Source organism: Ascaphus truei, chromosome 17, assembly GCF_040206685.1.
Source record: "Ascaphus truei isolate aAscTru1 chromosome 17, aAscTru1.hap1, whole genome shotgun sequence".
Taxonomy (NCBI): Eukaryota; Metazoa; Chordata; class Amphibia; order Anura; family Ascaphidae; genus Ascaphus; species Ascaphus truei.
In genome coordinates, this window is record NC_134499.1 from 21,671,556 (window position 1) to 21,684,262 (window position 12,707).

Genomic DNA, 12,707 nt, shown 5'->3' on the forward strand with positions numbered 1-12,707 from the left:
TAATTGCCCATCTTTCCAGTCATTTGTTAGAACGAAAATTTACGTCAACCCGCTTCACAGACTGGGATTCCTCTACCTTCTCATTGAGGGAAAAAAGCAAAAAAAAAACAAAAAAAAAACCAAACGAATAATGTAAACTGAAACTGCTAGAGGAAAAATTACAATGACAGTCAGAAAACCACAGTCTAGGCAGAATATCTAATACTCACTTCGACTTTCATACATGCTCCTGGACTGAGCCCAGATTTTAAAGGGATCAGGCTTTTTCTGCCCAGAGCCTTCTACTTGGTCCACAGCTGGTGCCTCAGTGGTGGGGTACTCCGGAAGAACTGGCGCACTGTGACGAGGTGACGCAGTGTGGCCACTATGGTGACTAGAAACACTATGATGGGAACTGTTTTGGCTGTCTTTCCTTTCAAGTGGTTGCTGCACAAAATAGAAAGGGTTATTGGTCTTTGAAGGGGTATTTTCCCACTATCCACTCCACACACAGAAATATATGTACAAGTGTCGCCCGAAACCGGTAACACCCCAAAAGTTTGTTAAAAAAAAAAAATTATAATAATCGTGGAATACTATTTAATAAAACAAGATTTGATTCCCGTGAGGAAAAAAGCAGAGGCAAAACCAGTGAGAAAAACGGGGGGAAAATATTCATTCTATTAAAAAAAAAAAAATCGATTCTTCGTATGGAAACATTACCAAGTAACTTCACATTTTAGGCCAATTTTATAAATATGGAGACAAATACATAGAACCTGTGCTCCTCCAGTTATGGTGTATGCAGCTGGTAAAAAGATTGGCCTTACATTTATGGAAAACTAATCTACAATTCCAGCGTTCCTCCCAAATCGCCTTGCAATGTATTAGTGAAATTGATAAATTTTGAACCCCAAATATACACGCAACCCAATATGCAGTCAGTACAAGTATAGGATAAAGTATCTGTCGCCTAAATTTAGCATAGGTTGAACTTGGACGTATGTCTTTTTTCAACCCGATCTACTATACAAGTCTAATAACAAAGGCGCCATTTTGGTTATTGGACTTGGGTTCAAAATGTAGACATTCCACTAATAAATTGCAAGCCAATTTGGGAGGAGTACTGGGATTGTATATTTGTTTTCCAATTTTATCAATAATAAACTAATCAATGAACATGTATTGTATTGTATTGTATTGTATGTCTTTATTTATATAGCGCCAAAAGTGTACTCAGCACTTCACAAAGAATACAGTACAGGGAATTTTAAAAATACAATAAGTGCAGCAAAAATCAGACAATGGGAAAGGAAATCCCTGCCCTATGTTAATCGTTACATTCCCACTTCATACTCCCAAGGCTTCAAACACCTACAGGTTTTGTTTATAAGCTTGTTCAGCGATATATAATAAGATTACCACATTAAAGGCTCACATTTCCCTCTTACTGTATCTGACAATAACACTAACTCTGCAATTCTCATCTGTACAGGCAGTTCTCGGTTATCCAACGGAATCCGTTCTGGAAGTAGCGTTGGATAGTGAAACCGTTGTAAAGTGAGTCCCATGTTAACCAGTTGCGGTGAGCGTTGGATAACGCATTCCTGCATCGAAAAACAGCCCATAGGGTTGCATTGTAAAGCGTTGGATATGCCATTCGTTGTAAAGTGAAACGTTGGATAGCGAGTACTACCTGTATGTGTTTTTCCTGCCTCAAGTAAGGAGGTATAATCAGTTGATGTCTTTAGTAGTCTGTATTTCACCCTATGGAATTCATTTTACTGAGTCTACACTCCCTCCAATGAACACCCATCCATTTTTTGTTGCTACAGTATTTAGTGGCTCATCAGCCAGAGCCAATATTTGTCTAAAAAAAACCCCAAAACAATAAGTAGATTTTTGGAGCCCTAAATAAAGAAACAGAAACGGTGCATTTATACAACAAATATCAAGCAAAATTGAGCTAGAAAGGACAGTGTGAGAGAAGATGAAATGAATGAAAAGCAGCAAGGTTTAGCACAGGGATTGTGGAAAAGTACCAATTTCCTGCTCGAGTGCTACCTGTCTCCCTGAAGGACAATCGGAGGCGTGTTTCAGTAATAATCTGTAAGGAATCATCTTGTTAACATTGCAAATTGGGTACATTTTTTTGCTCCCCTATATGGTCATTTAGTTCTACAGCTCACAATCTTTTATTAAAAGTTATTTTTTTTACAAAACCAAACACTGGGGACAGATGTGAGTGAGTACATTTGGCAAACGTTTTTATATTGGTTTTACCATTTTCGGGAGAGCACCAATTGAAGTCAGACTCCTTGAGGATTATTGCCTACAGGACAAAGAGGTGCCAGTTTGGGCATCTCCATTTAGAGTGGAGGTCAACATGCATTGCAGAGTAGTTGAAATTAAAGTGCTGTGTGAAGCAGCTGAAGGTGGTACAAATGGGGTATTTGGGGGGTCACTATTAAGGGATGACATAATAATCTACTTGTCTTTACTTCCAGTGGTATGAAACAAGAAAAAGTCTTGGTCAAAATAAAAGCGTGAGTGTGGATAGCTCCGGGTTCCACAAATACGGTACATCAGCTGTCAGAATTGCTCCGATAAAGACTTTAGGGTTCGGTTGATTCTGTCAGTCAGCCAAAGAGTAACTTCATAGAATGACCGCAGGAAACATTGGAAATTCTCTCAATGAGGAATTGGAGTATTTTATAAAAGCCCACTGATGGCAGATGCTGAATGACCCAGAGGAGCTTGCAAAGAAGAAACTGGAGCAGGAGAGACTTAACAGAAGGGCAAGGCATGTGGGAAAGCATTTCCATAAGCTATTGAGCATTTTCATGCTAAACGTAAATAGGAGAATAATAGGTCTTTTTGTATTGTATTGTATTGTATGTCTTTATTTATATAGCGCCATTAATGTACATAGCGCTTCACAGCAGTAATAAACGTGGTAATCAAATAAATAACAGATAATAGAAATAACAGATGATGGGAATAAGTGCTTTAGACATAAAAGTAACATTAAGGAAGAGGAGTCCCTGCCCCGAGGAGCTTACAGTCTAATTAGTAGGTAGGGAGAACGTACAGAGACAGTAGGAGGGAGTTCTGGTAAGTGCGTCTGCAGGGGGCCAAGCTTTGTGTATCATGTGTTCAGAATATCCACAGTGCTACTAATATGCTTCTTTAAGCAAGTGTGTCTTAAGGTGGGTCTTAAAGGTGGATAGAGAGGGTGCTAGTTGGGTATTGAGGGGAAGGGCATTCCAGAGGTGTGGGGCAGTCAGTGAGAAAGGTTTAAGGCGGGAGAGGGCTTTAGATACAAAGGGGGTAGAAAGAAGACATTTTTAACCTTTATGGCCACAGAGATCTACTATCCATTACCTGCTGTTTACTATTGTAAATAGTCTATCTTGGTTTCAACACATTTTTTGAACTGTGCTACACAGTGCTAAAATGTGTGTACGCCTCCTCTGCTTGTAAAGGGTTTAAAATAGGTTACCCACAAATAACATGCACAATATAGTGTGCATTCTGTGGTCATAGAAAGGGTGCAAGAGTAACCTGGCTCTACCCTAGGAGAGCATTTTTAATATTTCCAAGCCAAGAGTAGCCAACTCCAGTCCTCAAGTGCTGCCAACAGATCAGGGTTTCAGACTATCCGTGCTTCAGCACAGGTGACTTCCACCGAGCCACTGATTGAGCCTCCTGTGCTGAAGCAGGGATAGCCTGAAGACCTGACCTCTTAGTAGATCTTGAGGACTGGAGTTGGTTACACCTGACCTAAGCTCTGTTAATAAAAATACTATCCAATGTCAGCTGAGATCCTTCGATACATAGCAGTAAAGCTAAAGCCTGTTCCGTACCCTCCAAGGGACAACTAATGGCGATTAGAATCACCTATGTTATGTCAATGGATTGCATAGCATACAATATGAAGAAAAAAAAACACCTATCTAATAGATTTCTTTTACAAACGTCATCTTTACATTAAAATAAAAACAATTATATTCCCTCTGGTTCCTCGATTACAATTATACCAGATGTACATACTTTTTTTTTCTGCCAACACACCCCAAACTCCCAGGAAGTGCAGATAAGCGGATGCAGCCAAACGAGGCTGAATTAAAACCCCGCTAGCTGCACAAAGGGAGGAATGTCCGTGACGTACTAGCTACGTTACAAGGGCCCCACGGGTGCCGTCTCCTGTGTGTCTGTACATCACAAGGGCATTGAAAGGGTTAACTTGTTTAGGTAATGTACTGAAATGGACAAGTGTGATTTAGTGGATAAGCCATATGATGCCATCACAGCTTCCATGCTGAAGGAAGGATGTGGATATGCTTTAAGAAATACTGTAGTATGCTGAATTTATAACACATACCGCTCATGCATACACCATACAGACCAAATACTACGTGTACGCCTTGTTCTATTTCCATTTCAGCAGGCTGCATCAGTTCCATGTGACACAGCAGTTGCTATGGTTAATACTACAGTATGTTGACTATTAATTCCGTCTGATTCTGCCCATTCAGGATGTGTGTGGCACAGAAAAACCAAGAGTATGTAAAGGCCGACACAATTCCATTCTACAAATTTAGGATACGGGCGCGCTTTAGGTAAATTGACATTTTGATTATGAACATAATGATTCTTCTGGTATCAATCATTGGGGGGAAAAAATCCATGAACAATCAAATTCTGTGTGGATAGCAAAACATTCTTTGGACGGTTTACCCTATTGCCGTTACAAACATTATATATTGTTTTCTCTGTTAGGACAATCCTCGTTCGAAATAAAATGCTTATAAAAACATACAAATCATTTAATTATAGGCATAATACATGGTGAGTGTGCGATAACTTGCACCCAAGCTAATCTTAAATGTGTGGTGGGGATGTTCAACTGTGTAGCTTTGTAGGGGGAGGGGAAACTACATCCAGAAGCATTAATTATACATTATTAGTAGAACATTGGCACATGACTTGTAAAGGAGCTTAAAAATAATGCCTAAGGATTTATCTTGCTTTGCACATCCCAAATTAAAACTTTTTGGCAAAAACAATACATCCTTACAATGCATAGAAGATATTTGGTATTAGAATCTCATCTTGCTGAATTCAGGATTTTTAACATTGAATTATGGTTAATTAGGGAAAAACAAGGTTATATTTATTTTATTTACTTGAGACCATATCACCCAAGGCCAAAATATCCCTGACTGTGGTGGAGAAGTATATAGTTTGACATTTTTTGTGATTGGACTGTGAGCAAAAACTGCTATTCTATTTCTTTGCATTTATATAAACGGACAATATTAAAGGCTTGTAGTCATGTGACTAACCAGCAGTGCCAAACACCATTTGTACCAAATAATTTTAGGGCTATTACTAGTATTAGTCTATTTAAAATTATGTATTGCACCCGGTATAAACAGTAAACTTCTATTTGTAATTTAACCATATTTTAGCTCTTACAACATACATAGATACACAACATACAGCTCAACCCCCTTATAACGCTGAGCTTGGGGTCCAAAGAATCTCATCGCGTTATAAGCGGATCGCGTTACAAATAATATATAATTGTATGCATTGTACAATAAAGTATTTAAGATACCAATAATCGTGTTGTAAATTATTCACAAAATACAGAAATTGGGAGCCACGCTTGCATCGTGTTATAAGCGGATTCGCGTTGTAACGGATCGCGCTATATTGGGGTTGAGCTGTATATTGTAAGTTCTTCGGAACAGGGACTCCTTTTCCTAAATGTTACTTTTAAGTCTGAAGCACTTCTTCCCTTTGTGTTATTTATATCTTATTATTTATATGATTGTAACTATTACTGCTGTGAAGCGCTATGTACATTAATGGCGCTATACAAATAAAGACATACATTTTATCAAATAAATGAACGTTGCATTACCTATTCCAGAGATAGATATATAATGTGTATATAGATCTATCTATATATCTATCTCTATCTATATATAGCCATGTATCCTCTTGGTTACTAATCCTCCCTGCCTAACAGATAAGCTCCAGTACCAGTGCAGGCAGTGTTCGAGTTAATCCGGGTTTTCCCCTACAGTAAGTACATCCCTTGAGTGACAGGGGATGGCTCTAGGGGCCTGTGTTCTGCCCAACCAGGGGCTCAGACCTAAGACCTTCCCCCTGGGTACATAAGGGGCTACACAGACTAAATTTGTTGTCTCTCTACACTACAGAGTGGTTCTCTGAGTTGGAAGCATGGAGCCAGGGTTCTGCCCACCTTCCTTCCCACCCCTTAGGGGAGTGGGACCACTACCCCTTATTCCACCAGGGAATAAAGGAAGAGCTGAGGATAGACCTTTAGGGCCTCAAGCCCTGGGGGTTGATTCCAGGGACTTGAAAATAAGTATATTGTTGTATGCTGTATCCTGTTGTAAAGAAAATAAAGACTGTTCCTGTCTAATATGCTCCTGCCTGAGAGTGCAGTTAATCCGGGGGAGTTATCCGAGAGTTTTCCTGCAGGGAATGGAGACGCAGCACCAGTAAGAAAGAACCACCCAGCAATGGAAGCCTGTCCTGTTCGTCCCCACTACCATCGGCGGAAGCTCAGTATTCTGTGATCTCCCGGAGTGTGGGGGAAACTCTGTTACATGCATACATACATATATAGTGGGCACATTCCGGGGCTACAAATGTCAACTTCATAAACTTGAAAGTTCGTTAGGAAGTTCAAGTCGATCTTCGGGACAAACTTTCGAATCAGACAACGGCTCACTCGGATTTTTTAAAATTATTATTCATAAAATAAAACTGGGCAAACTTTAAATAAACAAGAGACACCAAAGCGTTGTAAATAATTACACTTTTTTTTTTCAAATCCAAAACCGTTTAAGTTCTTGCAAAACCAAAAAACACCAAAACAAATGTAAAAACAAAACATGACTTCAAGTGCCCATATTACAAATGAAAACTGAGACACAATGTCTTATTTGGACAACATGTGGCAGAACCTGTTCATCCAGCAGGCAGATTTAAATGGCATGATTCATCATCTGGTTTGAGAAATCATGGAGAGTCCTAATAATGAGGACTAATTTTTCTCTCTAAGAGCTGGCTGAATAATAGTAAGGAACATATTATTATAATAAGGTCTACACTAACAATATGTGCAAATAACTCTGAGTTGTAATATATAATTGTCCTTTATGATAAAATCAACAGATCTGTAAAGGCAAATCGATGAAATAAAAAATATATACCAAAACAGTTGGCCCTTTAAAAATAAAAACAGCAAATACTGCTCATCAATTAGCATCATTCGGGATTGTATTCATTTGTAATCGAAAATAATTTGCGAGCTATTTTTATAGCAACGACCCTATCGTTTGTGCTCTTGTATAACAGACAGGCTAGTACTGCATGTTGCAGAAGAACAGAAACCTACTAATGTTAAAAAGGGTCCCGACTCCCAAACCTGCAGCCTCATGCAGTTAAGCTTCAGGAAAAAAAAAAGACAAAGGATGTCCTCCACTGGATCGTATTTACGAACCGCATCTACTGACAGTTACACAAGCTTGCTACATACAGAAAGGTAACCCCCCCCAAAAAAAAAATCTTCAAAAGAAAAACTAAAGCTCTTCACTCACAAAAAGCCAACATAGGTAGCACAAGTTTAAAGACCCGGTAATATTGAAAAGAAGGTGGAGCCACTAACAAAACAAAAATCACCATAGAAATGAATGCTATTTCCCCCAAATTAAACTGACACAGAAGTCATCCACCAGGATTAGTAGGCGAGATAAAGACATGACCATTATTTGATGCAGTTTTGCCTGCATTCTGCTTTTAAATCATGCAGTACTGAATCAGCTCATCTACAACAGACACCCAATCTAATGCATACAACAGTGTTAACATTGCATGTAACAAAGCAACAGCAAATCAACAAAACAATGATGCATAAAATCTTTAGACCAGCACGTTAAAAAAACACACAAAAAAAACTGCTTACCGACTTTGGGCTCTTCTTTGGGACTGGCAGTCCTGCAAAACGGCAACAAGGGAGAAATAATCATTAGGATATAAATGTTACGTTCATCTAAGATAAATCCCAAGGTATATCATCCTAATGTAGCCATCTGCACAGTAATATCAAGATTCTCCGTAGCATCAGAGTTATCAGTCTGGTAATAACGAATCAAAGACGAGAGAGAGAAGGGAGAGGGAGAGAGAGAGAGAAAGGAAGAGAGAGAGAGAAAGGGGGAAAGAGACAGAAATCTATCTGCATTAGCTATGCTGACTTGTGCTGCAGCAGCCTGGAGGCTGGGGAAAAGAATTCAGACCTCAGCGGCCTGGGAAATTGAACACTTGGACAGAATCTCAAATGCTCCCCTGGATTAAGAGAGACTTAGCTCACAATTAAAGGAAGATATTTCCTTTTGACGCGAGCAGCTTGTCAATTCTATTGGACCAATGAAAGCTGCACAAGAGAACACGCTCATGTTAAAAAGGGTTTCTTTTCAGCAACAGAAAGAACAAGGGTTTGTGCAAAGGGGAGATATTTCATCAAGGTTGATAAACATGTGGGAGGCAGCGCCACCAAAACACGGATATTACTCGACAATCATTTCTTTTGAATCTGACCAGTGACTATAGGCAACACAAGCTATCTTATTTCTACGGTGCATCTCTTGGTATAGATTTATCAATGTCTAAACTACTTAAGTCAGGGGTTGTCAACTCCAGTCCTCAAGATCCGCCAACAGGTTAAATTTCCAGGATATCCCTGCTCCAGCAAAGGTGACTCCCAGTCAAAGATTGCACCACCTGTGGCTGAAGCAGAGATACCCTGAAAACCTGACCTGTTGGAGGGTCTTGAGAACTCGAGTTGACAACCCCTGACATAAGAGTCCAACACAATGATTTTAATGATACGGTTATTGTGATCAAAATGGTTAAAAAAAAGAAGTATTTGTAATTGTCCATACTACAGCAATAGGTTTATATCACACACCTTTAACCCAATTTGTGTATACTGTATATAAAATATTTTTAAAAGCATCCATTTAATCAGCACAGGATAATTTGGATGCCAATTTTCATACAGCCGAAACACCGCCCGTCCCATGAAAAAAGCAAAGAAATTATGCTTGCCCAGTGGGGACACAAGCAAGAATATTACGGGCACACAATTTGTGATTTAAAAAAAAAAAAAAAGGGTCGTCATGTACAAAACACTGAGAAATTAGTAAAGAATGATTGAGCTGCTTACAGGTCTAAGCAATGAGGCTAGCATCTCATATTGAATCGGTGCGTTCCTACAGTACACAGCCTTTGCACTACTGTAGTTCTCTTGGAGCAGCCCACCCTACGTTGACAAGTGGGCCAATGAAATGCCTAGTTCTGGAATCTCTGAACGTAATGCAGATTGGTGTTGCATTTCTGTCATTAGGACAATTTACTGAACAATTTCTCAGACCAAGTGACCAAAACGCATGTTTTTTTTTGTACCAAATTTCATGAAATCGGGTTCATTTTGCACACAAAAAAGTCAACATGCATTGCACATTTTGACAGACGCAAATGGAATATTATGTACAGCCATATGGTAAAAATGATGTCAAAAGTCACCAAATGTTACAGTAATGTCATACAAATTTTGCATTTAAGACTATTTTAACACATTTGAGGAATTTGAACATTCATGATAATATACTGTATAGCAATAATACAATTTAAGAGAAAAATGCTAAACATTTCATGATGAAAATTTGAAAGACATTTGCACAAAACTACAATGACATTGCCGGGTGAAAAGTGCTAATTTTTGGTCTACAATAACAATTGTAATTAATTTAAGAATTCATTGTGGAAAACTTCCCATAGAAGAGGTCACTGCACTGTATTGTTTTTTTTCTAACACTGTATGTTCTTTGGTATTCTCTATTAAGGCTCACTGCAACTCCAACATGCATATCAGTAAAATTCATTTGGATATTTCAACTATACCAACCCACTTGTTAAAGTACTGCCTGTAATTACTCTCTCATTCATTCCTATTTAGATTAAGGGGCTACCACACACCAACATTTTAGACATTGTACTGGGATTCCTTTAAACTCTCGGGAGAGTTGGCTTTTAAGAGCTAAAGGTATATTGGGAAACTCAGTCAGAGCAACATATTTGTTGGCGATTCCCCATACCGAGAGAGAGTTACCTGTGAACACACCTGTGGCACATGGAAAAGAAGTCGACTTGAATATGCGAATAAGCCAATTTAGATACTCAAATTCGCTTAATTCTCAGGTATATAGAGCGTATTTGTGGGCATCTCTCCACGTGTTGCACCCGACTAAATAGGACTTCTCCCCTCTTTCTCCCTCCCAATATTGTCCAGGTGGAATTCAAAAAGGTCTTTCAAAATGTCAAATGTCAACTGGTCAATTTAGAAACATCCGTGAAGTGAATTTGGACACGGTTCACAGGTCTAAAGTAACGTTTGAAGTTGATGATGGATTTCTTAGTGTGCACTAATATCTAGTGCTAGCTAAAGAGTCCCTATTTTGCATATTGTTTTTGGTGTTAATACAATGACTAAAAAATAATATTAAAAAAAAAAACGTTTAGCCTGTTTAAAAGCACAGTATTTGCGCAAAGAAAGGCATCTACAATCGAGTCACAGAGCATAAAATACAGTAGCACAAGTCCCTGAAAACCCTTGTTATCACAATTAAATCCAGACTTCCATTCTAGCTGACTGAACATGCTGAAAAATGATTGAGAAACATACAAGGCCATTGTTTGCCCGTTCCCCACAAGGCCCATGAATCATAAAATGTCATTTGATTCATGCCACTGTTTACTGCAAAACCAGCAGTAATTGACTTAAGAAACAAGGTTGTATACTGGAGCTTGTACAAAATGTCAACTGCTCTTTGGGGAAAAGTGAAGAACATGTGTATGAAACAATTTGAATACAAGTTCCATAGAATATAAAACAGTTGTAGGACAAATTACTAATTAGGGCATATTCCATGAAGAAGAAACTTCCCATCTCTTCTCCCACTAGAATCCTTCTTTTGTCCCCTTTGTATGGAGTGTGATGATTCACCGCATTTTATCTTCTATGTTGCATACAATTCTATGTTGCCTTCTCGATTATCCTACATAACCCATTATCCCCATTAAATGAGAATTGGTCATAACTCTTTTTAGCCCACTTTCTTTTATTTTACACAGGGTGGGAATTGGAGGTGTCACCCTAAGACAAACAGCACTATTTGCACCCCAGTTCCCAATATACTTACTATTGATTTTACTGAGTTTGAACCTCCCTCAGGGAAAACAAAATGGTGGCCAAATCTCAGGCCAATGGGAAGCTATAGCATCATCAGCAGTGGAACCCAACTGAATGGCCATTAAAATCCCCTTGAACGGCCAAATAATACGGATCAGCTCAGGAGAACTCCTGGTTCCAATCATGTGGAGAAAATGGAGGATATTGGGGTGGATTGCTCCTGTAATGTTCGGCAAAGCCAGTTCATTAATACAAGCAATTAATCTTATGCTACTGCAGATTTAGCATAATAAAGACTAGAATTCAGACCTAGATGCCTCATGTGTAGCATTTAGGTTCATACAGAGTATATACCATGTGCCCTTGCAGCAATTATTTGATATTTTTTGGGGGGGAACGTAGGGTGATCTTACACGTATACAAGGGAATGAGTTAACTATTAGTGCAAGGTGGTACCCAACCACTTCTAAAAATCAAGATGAATAAAGTGCCACCAATAATTTAGGGAACAATGTGTGCTCATTTGCATGTAACTTCCCAGAATCCCTCGCTGCAGTGGAAGCACTGTATGGGTAAAAGCAGGGTTGCAGACTTGTCCGAGACGCGAATGTGCTCACAAGTGAGATTTTTATTTGCTGTAAACTAATAATTTATGAATTCATTGATTTACAATCTCAGAAGTATTGCCCTCATAGAACAGTCATCCTCTCAAATGAAAGACTCTGGTGCCTGCTTGATTCTGGAAGCCATAATGTTCCGGTAACAGTTTAAAATATATATATATATATATATATATATATAAAAAAAAAAAAAAAAATGGCTCCAAACATGTTCTGTGCAGTTTCCATATTTCATGAAGGTATCCTTAAATATAAAAAAGAAACTGGTCACAGGCAAAAATTATGATGGAGAAAAAAAAGCCAATTTTGTGTTCTCCTGTGATTCAGCATTAAGTAGATATGTCCCCAACAACCCAGGATTTGTGCAGTTTCCGATTTCTTGCCGTTTTGTTTATCTTTCATTTTAGCGAACCAAAGTAAACATGAAACATAAAGCACAATAAATAAACACGGATCTTTTCTATAGCCCCTACATATAAATGTGGACTAAGGAACAGGGCTGTAATAAAACAAGAAAAACTCCAAACCAGAGTTTATGATTAGAATATCAATTACAGGTACTGCAGTTAAATAGGAAACAGTTTCTCATCTGGAGTTTTAAACCAAGATGAATTGGTTCTATAATGCATATGTAAATGTACACAAATAACCAATATCTCCAATATTCTAGATCTCCCAGGAGGATTTTAAGGCATTTCTAGCCAACTATGTATCCACACTACTTTATTCTCAATCCCCTTTAAAAAAACATTTTTTTAATTGTTAAGCCTCAATCGAAGCGGGCGATTATGTTTCCCTTTTGTAACATTGGGTTG

General features: G+C 38.5%; 1 protein-coding gene across 9 annotated transcripts in view; it reads right to left on the reverse strand.

Moving 5' to 3' along the window:
• MAGI1 (membrane associated guanylate kinase, WW and PDZ domain containing 1) overlaps window positions 1–12,707 on the reverse strand; it is a 379,816-nt gene that overhangs the window by 24,345 nt on the left and 342,764 nt on the right. For all 9 annotated transcript variants that reach the window (XM_075574262.1, XM_075574265.1, XM_075574268.1 and 6 more), the window contains 2 exons: window positions 7,988–8,019; window positions 210–426 (listed from right to left, as the gene is read on the reverse strand). In XM_075574262.1, coding sequence (XP_075430377.1) covers window positions 210–426; window positions 7,988–8,019 — 249 coding nt within the window. The remainder of the gene's footprint in view (window positions 1–209; window positions 427–7,987; window positions 8,020–12,707) is intronic.